The following is an 18,135-nucleotide window of genomic DNA, read 5'->3' as shown; positions in this document are numbered from 1 at the left end:
AACTTCAGGGAAATTTCTTTATTTTTGACGGCACTTTATGTGGAACCTTTGCACTTTGCATCAGAACTGATGAAACCAGAACCTTGCATTAGATTTGATCAGTTCATATTGTAATGTTTTTATTTGAATGTTTAGTACATGACGCAGTCCACATGAAGTTCTGTGTGAAAGTCCAAACCCGTCTGAACTCTAAGCCTGATTTTACCTTTAGGGGAGTTTTTATTGGACCTGACCGTGACTCTGATGATTGATTGTGAAAATAAAGGGCCCAGATGGAAACACTCAGAATGTCTTCTTGTGTTTGTCTCTTTAACAGAACCAAGGTCTGATTTCAACCACAGACAGATCTAACAGGTTCTGATCAGCAGCAGGAATTCCACTCATCCTAATATTTTACAATGCATAACTGTCAATGTCTTACTTTCTTCAGAATCAGCACAGACGGTTCTAGCTGTGGGCAGGAGGGTTCTCCGCAGCACAGCCAGACACAACGTCCCTGAGGAACCACTGGTGGACTCGGCTCAGTTCAGGCTGCACTCAGACTCAGACCTGAAGCTGACAAGGACCTGAGACTGGGTATTTCCTCAGGTACTTGTTTCATGACTTCTTGTGGACTTGGACCAGTTAACTTGGATCTTGAACACTAAATTAGAGTTAGAGTCCACCAGAACTTGGATTTTTGGGGAGATCACGGATTAGAGACTTGATGTCAACATAGTGTCGGGTCACCCGAGATCCAATTCAGGGACCCGGGATCCAATGAAGATCCTGTGCCCTGGGCCTATGAGGGGTTCATCATATCTTCTTATGTCTTCAGGTTTTGATGTTGCTACAGAAGCCTGATTATATTTACAGAAAAACTAAAACTTGATCATTTTTCTGGGACTCTGCTTGTGATTAGGGTAATCTAATCTGGTTGGAAGGCGGTGTTGTCGGAGCTCGTGTCCAGGTGGGCCCTGGGCAGGAGGGGGCAGCTCTTCCTCCTGGACTTTGCCAGGACTCTGCAGAAGAAGCTGGAGGAGCGCAGAGGAGCTGTTGATGCTCCAGACACCCTGGATTCTGAGGGTTGCTGGACGCTGTTTTTCCTCAGTAGTTTGGGAGTGCTGCGACCGCTGTAATGACACATAGTACTGGGTCAGAAGTCAGTTCAGAAGTGATCTTGTCACTCTGGAAGATTTCATAGGTCAATATAAGTGATCTGCAGGGTGTTTAAGCAAACATTTGCTACAGCATGACTTCACCAGTCTGTTCAGTTTAAATTGCCCGCTGATGGAGACAGGGTGACTTTAAACTGAAATTAGTGTGCAGACAAGCATTGTGTCATTCAAGTTACCTGGTGCAGCCACAGGGGGCGCCTCGTGTCCGAACCATTGCAGGTACAGAGCCCCTCCTCAACTGTGTGGGCGTGGCTCTGGACAACTCGCTGTCCTGCAGCACAAATAACATCACGTCATTGTTGGCTGTCAGCCAATCAGCTGCTGCAGTATGTTCAATTTAACACAAAAACAAAACCAAAATCCATATCCTGCCCCAGCTCAGATCATCTCTGTCCTGATGCACATCACACCTGTCCTACCACATGACCATCACACCTGTCCTACCACATGACCATCACACCTGTCCTACCACATGACCATCACACCTGTCCTACCACATGACCATCACACCTGTCCTACCACATGACCATCACACCTGTCCTACCACATGACCATCACACCTGTCCTACCACATGACCATCACACCTGTCCTACCACATGACCATCACACCTGTCCTACCACATGACCATCACACCTGTCCTACCACATGACCATCACACCTGTCCTACCACATGACCATCACACCTGTCCTACCACATGACCATCACACCTGTCCTACCACATGACCATCACACCCCTGTCCTACCACATGACCATCACACCTGTCCTACCACATGACCATCACACCTGTCCTACCACATGACCATCACACTTGTCCTACCACATGACCATCACACCTGTCCTACCACATGACCATCACACCTGTCCTACCACATGACCATCACACCTGTCCTACCACATGACCATCACACCTGTCCTACCACATGACCATCACACCTGTCCTACCACATGACCATCACACCTGTCCTACCACATGACCATCACACCTGTCCTACCACATGACCATCACACCTGTCCTACCACATGACCATCACACCTGTCCTACCACATGACCATCACACCTGTCCTACCACATGACCATCACACCTGTCCTACCACATGACCATCACACCTGTCCTACCACATGACCATCACACCTGTCCTACCACATGACCATCACACCTGTCCTACCACATGACCATCACACCTGTCCTACCACATGACCATCACACCTGTCCTACCACATGACCATCACACCTGTCCTACCACATGACCATCACACCTGTCCTACCACATGACCATCACACCTGTCCTACCACATGACCATCACACCTGTCCTACCACATGACCATCACACCTGTCCTACCACATGACCATCACACCTGTCCTACCACATGACCATCACACTTGTCCTACCACATGACCATCACACCTGTCCTACCACATGACCATCACACCTGTCCTACCACATGACCATCACACCTGTCCTACCACATGACCATCACACCTGTCCTACCACATGACCATCACACCTGTCCTACCACATGACCATCACACCTGTCCTACCACATGACCATCACACCTGTCCTACCACATGACCATCACACCTGTCCTACCACATGACCATCACACCTGGCCAACTGCAGAGGAGGAGTAATAGAGACTACCGCAGTGTTCCAGGTGTTCCATAGATAGAATGACAGATGATGGAGAAAGAACATTCTGTTTATGTGTCGACAGATTTGGGTTGTCCAAAATAAAAATAAAAATACTAAAACTAGATGAGAACAGAGGATTCTGTGTAGGATTATCTAAGGTCTGATTTGGAACCGATCACAAACAGAAGCCATGACATCTCCCCTATGATGAAACTCCTTGCAACACTTTTCTACTTGCGTCTGGATCATTCCAGCATCATCGCTGTCAGTGAGATCATCTGCTGCTGAAGCACAAACCTGATCATGCAGAGGTGTGCATATCTGATCATCTAAAGATATTTTTTCAGGACTAGTGGCCTTTATTTATTTATTTCTTTTTTGACAGTAGGCAGACAGGAAAGAGGGTTAGAGAGAGGGGGAGACATTTGGCAAATGTTGCTGGGTCCGGGACTCGAACCCAGGACGGCCGCTTTGAGGACTGTAGCCTCTTCATAGGGTCGCGCGCTTAACCCTGACAACATCAGCGCCGCACCCTGCATAACTGATCATCTGCCAGAGAAGCGCACACACTCTGTAACTGTAATTGCACATGATGTAACGGACACAATGGTAAAGACATTAAAAGGCTGATTAAATCCATTTGCAAACTTGAGGCTAAAATCACTTTTTAACAGGTGAAAAACCACAATTTTAAGGCAGTTTATTCCATGTGGTGAGAAAAACTATGTTTTAACCTTGTAAGTAAACTAACTACATTATTATTGCAGAGCAATTAGAGACGGATCAGTTTCATTACATTTTATGAATGTGGATATTTGGCAGGGCTTGGTTTGTACACTAAAAAATGATTTAATGTCACCAAAGAATAATTGAAACAAACAGTTGAATATAGCTAAGAAACTGGAAAAAAACCCAAAACGAATTAAGTGAAATCTTTGGAAAATAATGTATTCTTATGCACAGAAATGTTTAACAGTTATGTGATATTATGTTTTTAAAATTAGCATACAGATCTCTTACCAAACACGGTGAGTCTCTGAAAAGAATAAAAAGATCAAGGGACGCAAACCTCTAATAAATTCATCGACAGACATTTTTGTCTTTTTTAGTGTTAATATTGACTGGCCGGTTTCTAAGCTGCAACCGTTGAACTACGTTGAGCAACACAGTTAACAAGCTGCTGTGACGTCAGCCTAGACGCTGATGGCACCCAGCTCTCCCTTCTGCACAGCGGCCTGTAATCCATTATTCTGATTAAAGGCGAAGCACGATGTAGTCTTTGCCTCGCTGGGCCCGTCTGGACCACAAACATAAAGCATCTGCTCACAGAATAACTTCAAACCCGCATTCTCATGCGCAATTACGCACTCAGAGGCGCCCTGCGCAGATGAACAGAGAGGAAGAATAATCTCGTCAGGCCAGAAGCTCCGATGACAAACCTGCTGCTGTGAATAGCGATGAGAAAGGTTAACAAACTGCCCCTTGCCACCAGGCCCAGCACCGGGCTGGAACCGGGCCCATCACCTGTCACCAGAAGGCTTGCTACCCACTGCTCCACCACACTGTGAACGATGGTTGTGCAGAGAATAGCAAAGCAACAAATATGAAGAAAACGTGGAAGCCTGGGGAAAGACTGTCGGTGAAAATTAGTAGAGCAAAGGTTCTGGATCTGATGGAAAAAAATCAAACAGCTGTGAGGTCTTGGACTGATGACCTGGAACAGTAGATAAGAAAGGAGGATGTGATTATAATCGGACCTTAAACATCAGACTTCAGCGCAACAGCTTGACAGACATGGAGAGGACATAATAATCAAGAAGCTGCAGAAACTGGAAGGTGACTGATTCAGTTCTCTGAAAGTAAAAACATCATAGTGACAGGAAGTGATGTAGGTGCCTGTCACACGTTCCCTCAGAAGGACAGAAGGGTAGCTAGAAGATGGACAACCAGAGGCTTTCCAAACATTTCCCATGTAGTCATAAATCTTCATCCTGGTCCACTGGTATGGATTGCTTTGGACCCTTTGCAATAAAAGTTGGACGCCACATCCTATAAAACGCTCAACAACACGCTGTATGGATGCAGACCCATTTCTGATGGCCGCCAAATTTGTTTCACACAGGAAAAGCTTCATAAGGCTTCGTGACTGTTGAAGGAATCTCAAAATCTCAAAGCAGCAGAACCAGAAATGCTTCCCAAGCAGTACAGCCAGACCTGAAGCAACACTGGTCCAGTAAGGGTTCAGTTCAACTCTTCCTCTGCCCTTTGTTCTGATGGTAGCTGGGAGTGAGAAATGAAGGCTATGAAAATGGATTCCCGTGTTGCCTTTTTTCAGGGTTGCTAAACTCCAGACCGGGGAGCTCATGTATGAAGGGAGCTTACGCACAAAAACCTTGTGGTGCAATATGTTACACACAACTCAGCATGTACAATAATGAACGTTGGTGTTTGCAGTGACATCTCTACGCACATTTTCTACATCGAGCGTAAAATGCATGAGAATCATCTAAGAGACACTTTCATTCTCAATGAGAAGAAAACGGTGTCGGATCAGCAGATCAACTCCTAACATGTCAGGTTTGATGGTTCCTAACGTGGACCAGTTGGAGACAACCACACATGTCTATAAATAGCTGCTAAAGTTGCTCCTATCTGTGGAACGATGGCAGCTTTGGTTCAGCTGGAGGACATCACCAATGGAAGAAGTTGGAGATCCTCCTGACCTGCTGGTACATGATGATGCATGGTTCATCAGCTGGTTCAGATTGTCCAGGACAATCATCTTGGAGCTCTGCATGGAGCTGACCTCAGTGGTACAGAGGGAAACCAGGAGGAACCGCGGGTCTCTGGTACCAGTTCTCACTACCCTGCGGCCCCTGGTCAAAGGGAGCCGACTGACAGGTCTGGTATTTAATGGTGCGTCCAGGTTGAACGCGATTTGAGCATCAGGGGCGTCTGGTTTTCATGCAAAGTCTATGTGGACATGCGTCTTGGCATCGAGTATGGCAAGCCAACTGTTCCACAAAACGCCACTTTTACCACGCGTCTGGTTAAAAGGTCACGCAAAAAACGCCGTTTTATAAGTCAGAACGCCGTAAAATACGGCGAAAATCCCATCAAAACGCAGTTTAATGCGGCGTTTAAAGACCACCCGCAGAACGCCGTAAAAAACGACGTTTTTCTGGTCACTGAACGCCGCTTTTTAAGCGCGACGGCATTCAATGTCCTGAGAAAACGCCGTTTTTTCGCCGCTTTGTGACACTTTTTACGTTTTCTCAAATTAAGCAGGACCCAGCCCACACTCTTCTTATCCAGTAAATGTAATCTCCAGCCATCCAATAAGAGAAGAAGAACTGCAGACCCACTACTTCATAACAGATCAACTGTGCTGAAAAGAGATCTGATGTTTTTGCCTGATAAATGTCATATATTCCGCAGCACTCGGTGTCAGTGTTTGCTTCTGTAATTATCTCAATATTTTAATGTCTTTAAAATCAAAAGCAGAGAAAAAATACACATTAACTGTGAAACAAGTGAAGACCGACATGCAATTTTACATTAATTATGCATGCTCAGTATGAGGGATTGCTGCAAAGTCAACACCAGTGACTGTCCACTGTCTCTACATGCTCATCCAGGAGGAGTGAATGCTGCAAGTCACTGACTGGATGCAATCTGCTGGGTTTCCTTAGATAGAAAAACTTTTTATCCAATTTGAATAAATAACTGAATCTGACTGAACTGTTCAATGGTTTGGATTAATTTGAATGTATGAACCTGACTGTTGTGAAGAACTTTGAGACGACGTGTTGTGAATTGGAGCTATATAAATAAAACTGAATTGAATTGAATTTTGAAATCCGAGTTGTGGCTGTAATACATTTCTCCTCCACCAGATGGCACTCGCACGGGAGCTACTCTACAGAAACTTTCTGGTGGTTGTAATGTTATTAAATACAGGAAAATAAATCTTGTATTCCGTGTTTGCTGTTATTTTTCTATGAACAATTACTAGAAAGATTCTTAATCTATGAGTTGGCATGAATAAGAACCCTAAAATAGAAATTCTGTATCTCATCATTTTGTTTTTTATACAACTCTGAAAAGGTCCTAATGAAAAGATCAATACAACTATCTGGTGTTCAATAACACAACTATTTTTTCCTAATATAATGACCAATTACCATATCTCATGGAATTATCATGTTACATATTTTCAATCAAAGTACACTGCCCAAATAGGCATACAGCTGTTGTTCCTTCTGCGAGTCACAGCCCTAAAAAATTATCCAGGGGCTCTTTATCTTTACTCATACATGTCTCTCAAAGTGCAAATAATACAATAATACAGTACAGACATCTTTTTATCCACACATTTATTCCCTCACTTGTACATTAAGTAGGTTTATTCTGTTTTTGGTTGGTTATAATCTGGTTAAATACAGGAAAAGAAATGTGTTTTGTGTTATTATTTTTCTATGAACAACTTTAGAAATATAAAGTTGTTTTGTTTTGCCTTTTTTATTTCCCAGTGTTTATTTCTATGATTTATTAATGCATTTTCAGAATCTACCAATACAGTGGGGCAACAAAGTAATTAGTCAGCCTCTGATTGTGCAAGTTCTCCTACTTAGAAAGATGAGAGGTCTGTAATTTTCATCATAGGTTCACTACAACTATGAGAAAAACAAATGGTGGAAAATAAGTATTTGGTCAATAACAAAAGTTCATCTCAATACTTTGTAGCATAACCTTTGTTGCCAAAGACAGAGGTCAAACATTTACTGTAAGTCTTCACCCGGTTTGGACACACTGTAGCTGGTATTTTGGCCCATTCTTCCATGCAGATCTCCTCTAGAGCAGTGATGTTTTGGGACTTCACTGGGGAACACAGACTTTCAACTCCCTCCACAAATGTTCTATGGGGCTGAGGTCTGGAGACTGGCTAGGCCATTCCAGGACCTTGAAATGCTTTTTACAGAGCCACTCCTTCGTTGCCCCAGCGGAGTGTTTGGGTTCATTGTGATGCTGGAAGATCCAGCCATGTTCCTTCTTCAATGCTCTCACTGATGGAAGGAGGTTCTGGCTTAAACTCTCACAATACACGGTACCGTTCATTCATCCCTTAACACGGATCAGTCATCCTTTCCCCTGTGCAGAAAAACAACCCCAAAGCATGATGTTTCCACCCCCTGCTTCACAGTAGGTATGGTGTTCTTAGGATGCAATTCAGCATTCTTCTTCCTCCGAGTCGAGTTTGTGCCAAAAAGTTCTATTTTGCTTTCATCTGAGCACATGATATTCTCCCAATTCTCTTCTCTATCATCCACATGCTCTCTGGCAGACCTCAGACGGGCCTGGACATGTACTGGCTTAAGCAGGGGGACACACCTGGCACTCAGGATTTGAGTCCCTCTCGGCGTACTGTGTTACTGATGGTGGCCTTTGTTACGTTGGTCCCAGCTCTCTGCAGGTCATTCATCAGGTCCCTCCGTGTCGTTCCGGGATTTTTGCTCACCGTTCTCATGATGATTTTGACCCCACGGGATGAGATCCTGCGTGGGGCCCCAGATGGAGGGAGATTATCAATTGTCTGGTATGTCTTCCAGTTATTTTACAATTGCTCCCACAGTTTTTATTCACACCAACCTGCTTGTCTATTGTAGATTCACTTTTCCCAGCCTGGTGCAGGTCTACAATTTTCTTCCTGTATCCTTTGACAGCTCTTTGGTCTTGGCCATGGTTGAGTTTGGAGTCTGACTGTTTGAGGCTGTGGACAGGTGTCTTTTATACAGATAGCGAGTTCAAACAGGTGCCTTTAATACAGGTAACCAGTGGAGGACAGAAGAGCGTCTTAAAGAAGAAGTTACAGGTCTGTGAGGGCCAGGCATTTTGCTTATTTGCGGGTGACCAAATACCTATTTTCCACCATAATGTACAAATAAATTCTTTATAAATCCTACAATCTGATTAATAACTGCCTGAAACAAGTGACGACCGACATGCAATTTTGAAATCCGAGTAGCTGTAATACGTTTCTCCTCCACCAGATGGCTCTCGCACGGGAACTAGTCGACCGACTATTGCATGTCGGTCTTCACTTGTTTCACAGTTAATGTGTATTTTTTCTCTGCTTTTGACTTTAAATACATTAAAATATTAAGATAATTACAGAAGCAAACACTGACACTGAGTGCTGCGGAATCTATGACATTTATTAGGCAAAAACATCAGATCTCTTTTCAGCACAGTTGATCTGTTATGAAGTAGTGGGTCTGCAGTTCTTCTTCTCTTATTGGATGGCTGGAGATTACATTTACTGGATAAGAAGAGTGTGGGCAGGGCTATGGGGTAAGAACGCTGTCAAAAACAATGTGTATGTAAAGACAGAAATGTGTGCATATTAGTCAATAGTTGTGCAGAAGTAAAATCCAAAAGAGGTTTTGTATATTTTCTCTATAAAAATACAAAATAAAATGTTACAACTTCAAGAAATTACAAACACAAAGTTCAAGTTTACAGTTGTGGTTTATTCTTTATGAATACAATATGCTATAACAGTTTGTGAATATGATTTATTTTCTATGAGAATACGAATTTACATCAGCGACTTGGTGTCACGTGATCTCAGGATCAGAATATAGTGGGTGGAGTTATACAATGATGTACAGTAGGTGGCGCTATGCACCTTTGAATTTGTTGCAAACCGCCAGCAGAAGAAGAGAAGAAGCAGCAGCACTAGCACTAAGATGACGGACCAAGAAACTACGGTCCAAAGTCAGGTAATGTTAAAAAGTTTCTATATGTCTTAATGTCGTTAATATATGCTCTTGGTCCATCATCTTAGTGGTAGTGCTGCTGCTTCTTCTCTTCTTCTGCTGGCGGTTTGCAACAAATTCAAAGGTGCATAGCGCCACCTACTGTACATCATTGTATAACTCCACCCACTACATTCTGAGCCTGAGATCACGTGACACCAAGTCGTTGATGTAAATTCATATTCTCATAGAAAATAAATTGTATTCATAAACTGTTATAGCATATTGTATTCATAAAGAACAAACCACAACTGTAAACTTGAACTTTGTGTTTGTAATTTCTTGAAGTTGTAACATTTTATTTTGTATTTTTATAGAGAAAATATACAATAACTCTTTTGGATTTTATTTATGCACAACTATTGACTAATATGCACACATTTCTGTCTTTACATACACATTGTTTTTGACAGCATTCTTACCCCATAAGGGTCCTGCTTAATTTGAGAAAACTCCGTTTTATGGTGCGTTCACAACGAACACGGATTCTGCGAATATTTCGCCTCATTTGTGTGCTTTTGCCCGCTTGACATTCCGCTTGAACTCCGCGTTGCCATTTGGCAACAAGCGGCAACGCTTTGCCACGTCATCAAATAGGAGGAGCTTCCATCTGCTACTTGCTGGTTTCAACTGAACATGGATTTCACGGATAATTATGGTGTTTTACCCGTGGAGAGCCGAAAAACACCGCCAACGTCGACGTCCCTGCGTTCACCAGATTCTTCAGGGACGGGAACAGTTCGGAGATTACCACCACCTACTCCAGGAGCTGCGTCTGGATGACAGCCGATTTCAGCAGTACTTCCGTCTATCCAGGACCCAGTTCGAAGATCTGCTGCCCTGCGTTGGGAGCCGAATCGGCCTCCGGGACGCCAACTACCGGCGCTGTATCCCCGCTGCTGAACGCCTGTCCATCTGTCTTTGGTGAGTAAATAAAAAAAACAGCCGATTTTTAATGTCCACATCTCCTAAATATAAGATATTTGTGCCTGAACATAACCAGGTCCGTTCTGTACTTGTCTCGGTAAAAGTAATTAGTTGAGTCATACGACTCTGGCTTGCCGCTCACCGCCGCTATGATCTGATCCTCCATCTTCACTGACAACCGCTTCTTCTCCGCTACGGTCTTTCACCCTACGTCACAGCCACATCCAGTCCCTGATTGGTTGACGCGAGACAAATTTAGGAAATAGTTCAGATTTTTCAACTTGCCCATCGCTTCGCTCCCGCTTCGCTTGGCGCGCCTTCCGCACCACGTCCTCCGTCTCCTTCGCACCGCCCGCTCCTGAACGCGCCTCTACATAGGGATAACATGTAAATTGGCCGCTGCTATCGCAGAATCCACGTTCGGTGTGAACGCACCATTAGACGGCGTAAAAAGTGTCACAAAGCGGCGAAAAAACTGCGTTTTCTCAGGACATTGAATGCAGTCGTGCGTAAAAAGCAGCGTTCAGTGACCAGAAAAACACAGTTTTTTATGCCGTTCTGCGGGTGGTCTTTAAATGCCGCATTAAATGGCGTTTTGATGGGATTTGCGCTGCATTTTAAGGTGTTCTGACTTATAAAACTGCGTTTTTTGCATGACCTTTTAACCAGACGCGTGGTAAAAGTGGCGTTTTGTGGCACAGTTGGCTTAGAGGTCCTACGACGTGTTTCACGCGTCTGGTGTGTCATGTTTTGAGATTTCAAGCATCTGAAGTGGCAGATGCGTGGGTTAGAAAATCTGAACTTTTCAGAGAAGCTCAGCTTTGAGACGTAGTGACGTATTTTATCATGGGACGGAAGGACCGTTTTACTATTTACTAATCATAAACCAGCCTGAAGACTGAGAGAGAAGAAAAAGGACACATCAGCTTTTTGAATTACACGCAGGTAGGGGGCGCTGTAGTTAATAACATCCTAAACCAGCTGATCACACATAAAATCAGCTGATCAGACGCACAAACATTTCCTCCAAAACACACAGAACTAAACCCCCATGAACCAGTGGGTTTGGTTCTGACATTTATTGACAGTCCTTCACAGAACCAGCGTCTGCAGGAGGAGGGAGCAGGCAGAGAGCAGCTGCCTGTAATCAGACTGTCTTCATCGGGTCAAACTGGAGGAAGACCTGCTGAATCCATGGAGCATGAAGATCCAACATCCAACATAAAACTGACTTCATCGCGATCAGAGGTCCATGGTTCTAGCTTTAAAGTCCTGGTCCTCATTATTGCCATGGCTGGGACAAGAATTTCCTCATAAAGCCCAAAATGTTCTTCAGGCAAACTCTGGAGCTCCACCATCCAGACAGCAGCGTCTCTCCTCTCTGCTTCTCCTGGTTGTGCTGATGGCTGACTTCTAGTTTCCATGAGCATCCTGGCTGACCCGAAGAATAACTGAAACTTATGCAGGAAATGATGTGAAGTTACTATCTAAGGCCTGGGATATTTCCAACGTGTTTGTAGGGTGATAACTTGGCCTGAAACCAACTATTAAAGACGAAATCTGTTGCACTAATCCAGAGGCGGATGTCAGAAACTGTTAGAAACCTCTCCTGTCCTCCGAGCCACAAGGAAGCAACAGCAAGCTAACCTCAATCTTTTTTGGATACTAACCTATATTTAGACTAAAGGAACAGCTTTGTCTCCATGCAACAAGTCTTCATAATTACTATCATTGTCAGTCTTATATAATCTAACATGAATTCAAACTTAATAAAATCAAATCTTCTTCATTAAGACTGGATTGGTGAAATTCCCTTAAAAGGTAGTTTCAGTTTAATTGGACCAAATTCAGAGTGGTCCAAACGTTTTGACACATGGGCCAAAGTTGTCAAGTCAAAATTTTCTCAGACCAAAAGATATTTTATAAAAAACAACAAACTAGCATCACAAAAATGAATTATGTATGTTTATCAGCTCAACAACAAAGACACGCAACATAAAAAAAGAAATCAAGTTAAAGGGATTCACATCCAAAAATGTATTCAGTTCAGCAACTTTGAGCACAACTGAAAAAGATTTTTAATATTTGAGTCAGTTTTGAGTCCCACCTTGCACAAAGGCACACCAACATGTGGCAAGAGGAAGCTGGAATCCAACCCACAACTACTCCACCCACTGAGCCACATTAGATATAGTTGAAATTTGAGATTAAATGACACTGTTGAAACCAATGAACAGGAAGAAATAAACAAAAGAAAGGTGAACATCTGTTTCCTTCTTCAGTTTTCCAAGAAGTTAGAAAATATTTGATTATTTTATTCAAACACAGTTTATGGACAGACCAGCAGGTCTGGATGTACAGCAAACAGGTCCACCACAATGAGAGAGATGGAGCGAGCTGAAGACGTAGCAAATTGATAACAGGAAACAGCTCTGCAGCTCCTGATGGCTAAGGAGGCAATTCTGGAGCAAAGACACATTTAAGACATGAAGGGCAGTAGGCTCTGAGGACCAGGATGGAGAAACACGGTTCTACTTCATACCCGTCCAGATTTACACCAAACTGAATCCCAGTCAGACTTCAGTTACAAACTGGTTTTTGTTGGAAGGATGTTTAGGTAGGTAGTAGGTAGGAGGATTTATTGGATAAATTAGTGTTGTGTCCTGAAAATAAAAACTCTGTGGAGGATTAAAGGTCTAATTTTACATCACATCATTTGGATCAGTAAGTTCTGGGATCCATTATACCAACGCATATTATGGATCTTTTTAAGTGTGTTTAATCCAAAGAGTCTGTCAGAGAGCAGTCTCCATTCAGATGAAGAGCTACTTAAGAGGTTTAGTGCTTCTCAGTAACCAACCTGAGCAGGTAGCCTCAGATTAATCTTATCTAAGCAGGAAAAAAGACTTCGCTCTTCTTTGGGTTATATGGTCTGCCCCTGCTAACAACCTGCTAACAACCAGGTAAATGCCAGGTAACAACCAGGTAACAACCAGGTAACAACCTGCTAACAACCAGGTAAATGTTGGGTAACAACCAGGTAACAGCCAGGTAACAACCTGCTAATGACCAGGTAACAACCAGGTAACAGCCAGGTAACAACCTGCTAACGACCAGGTAACAACCAGGTAACAACCTGCTAACGACCAGGTAACAGCCAGGTAACAACCTGCTAACGACCAGGTAACAACCAGGTAACAACCTGCTAATGACCAGGTAACAACCAGGTAACAGCCATGTAACAACCTGCTAACGACCAGGTAACAACCAGGTAACAACCTGCTAACGACCAGGTAACAACCAGGTAACAGCCAGGTAACAACCTGCTAACGACCAGGTAACAGCCAGGTAACAACCTGCTAACGACCAGGTAACAACGAGGTAACAACCTGCTAACCACCAGGTAACAGGCAGCTAACAACCTGCTAACAACCAGGTAACAGCCAGGTAACAACCTGCTAACATTCAGGTAAATGTCAGGTAACAACCAGGTAACAGCCAGGTAACAACTTGCTAACAACCAGGTAACAACCTGCTAACAACCAGGTAAATGTCAGGTAACAACCAGGTAACAGCCAGGTAACAACCTGCTAACGACCAGGTAACAGCCAGGTAACAACCTGCTAACATCCAGGTAACAACCTGCTAACAACCAGGTAAATGCCAGGTAACAACCAGGTAACAGCCAGGTAACAACCTGCTAATGACCAGGTAACAACCAGGTAACAGCCAGGTAACAACCTGCTAACGACCAGGTAACAACCAGGTAACAACCTGCTAACGACCAGGTAACAACCAGGTAACAACCTGCTAACGACCAGGTAACAACCAGGTAACAGCCAGGTAACAACCTGCTAACGACCAGGTAACAGCCAGGTAACAACCTGCTAATGACCAGGTAACAGCCAGGTAACAACCTGCTAACGACCAGGTAAATGCCAGCTAACAACCAGCTAACAACCTGCTAACAACCAGGTAACAGCCAGGTAACAACCTGCTAACATCCAGGTAAATGTCAGGTAACAACCAGGTAACAGCCAGGTAACAACCTGCTAACGACCAGGTAACAGCCAGGTAAAAACCTGCTAACATCCAGGTAACAGCCAGGTAACAACCTGCTAACAACCAGGTAAATGTCAGGTAACAACCAGGTAACAGCCAGGTAACAACCTGCTAATGACCAGGTAACAACCAGGTAACAGCCAGGTAACAACCTGCTAACGACCAGGTAACAGCCAGGTAACAACCTGCTAACATCCAGGTAACAGCCAGGTAACAACCTGCTAACATCCAGGTAACAGCCAGGTAACAACCTGCTAACGACCAGGTAACAACCAGGTAACAACCTGCTAACAACCAGGTAACAACCTGCTAACAACCAGGTAAATGTCAGGTAACAACCAGGTAACAGCCAGGTAACAACCTGCTAATGACCAGGTAACAACCAGGTAACAACCTGCTAACGACCAGGTAACAACCAGGTAACAACCTGCTAACGACCAGGTAACAACCAGGTAACAACCTGCTAACGACCAGGTAACAGCCAGGTAACAACCTGCTAACGACCAAGTAACAACCAGGTAACAACCTGCTAACGACCAGGTAACAACCAGGTAACAGCCAGGTAACAACCTGCTAATGACCAGGTAACAGCCAGGTAACAACCTGCTAACGACCAGGTAACAACCAGGTAACAGCCAGGTAACAACCTGCTAACAACCAGGTAAATGCCAGCTAACAACCAGGTAACAACATGCTAACAACCAGGTAACAGCCAGGTAACAACCAACTAACAACCAGGTGTTAACCCAGTGATAACCAGGTAAACAGCTAATATCCAGGTCTGGAAGAGCTAATAACCAGGTGTTATCCAGGTGTGTGTACCTGCAGCAGCTCTACGCAGGATGATGGAAAGTAACCCTCATCTCCATTCGCGAGCCGCCCGAACCACCAGGACTCGTCGTCTTTAAACAGAACCTGGATCAGATCTCCCTGTTCCAGGTCCAGCTCTTTGGGCCAGCGGGACCGGTACTGGTTGGTGACCACCACCACCTGCTAGACCAGAATGAGTCGACAGAACGCTTTGTCACAGATGGTGTGCATGTGAGAGGGGAAGGTGATGGTCCTGCTCAGAAAAAGTTAAACTTTCTTCAACTTTATGAAACTGAAGGCAGATTTTTCCTCTAATCTCAGATGATCAAAGTTCATTTTATTAATAATCCTCAAAGTTTGTGCTTTTTGTATTTTTGTTTTCTCCTTCTACCTTAAGGAATCAGCTGCTGGAAGGAGTTAAAGCTCAGAGGCCCCCCCGCTGTGAGTGTGTTTAATCTGCTCAGCCTGCAATAAATACTCAGAGGTCAGAGGTCACTATGATGTAACTGATTACTGATGACACAGGTTTGTCTTCATTTGTTTATGTAGACTCTGACCAACATTCTGGACCTGGTTCTAACATAGACCGTAAAACCCACTAAGGACTTGTGATTTGAAATGGAGATGATGAAAAGTGAAAGCTCCAAAAGATCCCAGCAGAGATTAGTCCCGGTGCAGCTTCATCTGTGGTGGATGACCATGTGTAGATGGAGCCTCTAGATCCACAGGGATTACAGGTGAGGTTGGACTGACTGACTGAGCTGATGACGGTTTTAAAATGGACAAACAGCCCTATAAAAATGGGAACTATTATGACGTCTGTATGGTTATCTTCAAGAAGGTTCCCTTTAAGCATTTCTTAAAGGAACCATCATGAATCTGCTGCAAACAACACAGCAAACAATCTGTTCACAACCTGCAGGTCTCTCTGGTCCCAGGAGCTTGTTCCCTTGCAGACTATCTCTGAGGACTGAAACATCTCGGCGAACTTTCAGTTTTCTTTACAAGTTGAGTAAAAATAAAAACTCAGGGTCTGGATCTTCCAGGTGGACGCTTAGGAAACAGAGAAGCTGATCTGTTCAGTCACAAAGATTCCTGCTGAGATCCACAGCCTTTAATGTGAGGTTCTGGGGTTTGTTACCGTGCTCACCAGGTGACAGGGTGGCGGCCATGTTGGTTTGCACAGAGAAGGAGGTTGGGGGGTGTCCGGCCTGAATTTCACCACCCAACTCAACATGCTCAACAGATTTCCATTGAAATTTGAATTGAAATTAAAACATTAAAACAGAGGAGGAACAGAAAGTTTTTAAATTAAAGTTCCAACATCCGACCCAAGGAAACTCAGAATGCTTTTAAAACTGGTAATCTGATCAGTAATCACCTGCAAACCAATCAGAATCGGTTCAACTGAGTGGTACCTGTGTCTTAAACCAATGGGGACACAGGAAGTCCACAACACGTCTGTCAAGGCACTTTCCAAATAATGAGTTTAAGTAGAAACGACTTTCACAGTGTTACAAAGTATGTTCAGGTGAGGACAGGTGTGTTTTTGAGGGTGTGTCGGATGTCTGCATGTGTGTGTCCAGGTCAGGTGTGTCCATGTGAGTTCATGAGAGTCTAGAAAGTGTGCGTCCAGGAAACGTCCGATGTGTTACCTTCTCTGCCTCCGCATGTCTCACTCTTGTCCTGCAAACTGAGAGACAAACTGGTGTTAATGAGAATACATCAATCAGCCAATCCCTGCTCACTGGTCACAGGTGTGTTTATGTAACGGTGTGAGGACACAGTGCTGTCCAGGTAAACTGGGAACTCAGTATGAAGAATGTCCATCAGTGCAATCAATCAGAATCAGGCAAGATTTAGTGGGTCAGTCAGGTTTAGTTTTATCCTAACGTTCTGCTCAGACACAAAGACTCGTTAACGGGCCGACAGAACAGCTGAAGATATAAACGTGATCCTGCAGAGGGAAGATCCATGGAGGAACGCTTGGTCCTGAAACAGTTCTGCAGCCCCTGGAATCTGACTGTTTCAAAACTGCCAAGATTCTGGGTCGGTTTAATAAAATAAAATAAGCATCAGAGTCACGCAGCAGTCAGGTTACTATGGAAAGACTGGTTTCCAGATTCTGGACTCTTAACATCTGCAATAATCATTCTAATGAACAACAGCAACATTAGAACCAAAAAAGCTGGTTGAAGCATATGTTTGGCTGTGTGTGTGTGTGTGTGTGTGTGTGTGTTACCCTGTGGAGAGAAGACGGTGGTAAAAACCTCAAGCTGCTCATCTCGGTGTGTGTAGATCTGCTGCATGATGCGACTTCCCTCAGTCTGAGGAAGCGTTTAAATACCTGCAGAGATAATCCCACACACACACTGAACCCTAAACCACCCGGACTGTCTTACAGGTGAGCTGGACGTGACATGCAGAAGATCATCGTCCAACAGAACCCTTTCTCACTGGGAGAAATTCTGAGCAGCTGAAATACTCCCTGATATTCCTCAGGTCATTCCCTGGTTCTTCCCAGATTCTTCCTTAAAGCATGTTGGAATTTTCTGACCGGAACATTCTGACTGGACCCATTTCCTGCTTCGATCTAACCTCTGCAGGTGTCGTGTTTCTGACTCTCAGTAGAACTGAAGCGTTTGTTTTTCCTAACTCCAGGATTTCTGGATGTTTCTTTAAAATCCTACCAGTTTAAGGTTGGATTTCTCCAGAACTGGACC

General features: G+C 44.0%; 1 protein-coding gene and 1 long non-coding RNA gene across 3 annotated transcripts; both read right to left on the bottom strand.

Moving 5' to 3' along the window:
* Positions 1-8: 8 nt before the first annotated feature.
* On the bottom strand, positions 9-17,809 carry si:dkey-97a13.12 (jouberin). 2 transcript variants are annotated; one of them, XM_047367128.1, is made up of 5 exons: positions 17,655-17,809; positions 17,068-17,105; positions 15,425-15,592; positions 1,334-1,428; positions 9-1,112 (listed from the first exon to the last, which is right to left on the bottom strand). In XM_047367128.1, exons 1-5 carry the CDS (start codon positions 17,719-17,721, stop codon positions 908-910), a joined length of 573 nt encoding a protein of 190 aa, XP_047223084.1. In that variant the 5' UTR covers positions 17,722-17,809; the 3' UTR covers positions 9-907. The 2 variants fall into 2 exon arrangements, with proteins under 2 accessions (XP_047223084.1, XP_047223083.1); XM_047367127.1 differs by having other exon boundaries at positions 15,425-15,595; positions 17,655-17,803.
* LOC124869362 lies at positions 7,080-8,525 on the bottom strand. Its single transcript, XR_007038570.1, has 2 exons — positions 8,445-8,525; positions 7,080-8,350 (listed from the first exon to the last, which is right to left on the bottom strand). It is a non-coding gene; the product is annotated as an uncharacterized LOC124869362 (long non-coding RNA).
* Positions 17,810-18,135: the final 326 nt, after the last annotated feature.

The sequence above is a fragment of the Girardinichthys multiradiatus genome, chromosome 6 (assembly GCF_021462225.1).
Source record: "Girardinichthys multiradiatus isolate DD_20200921_A chromosome 6, DD_fGirMul_XY1, whole genome shotgun sequence".
In the NCBI taxonomy this organism is placed as follows: domain Eukaryota; kingdom Metazoa; phylum Chordata; class Actinopteri; order Cyprinodontiformes; family Goodeidae; genus Girardinichthys; species Girardinichthys multiradiatus.
Note: the sequence above shows the minus strand (reverse complement) of the source record. Positions and strands in the feature narration are given on the sequence as shown.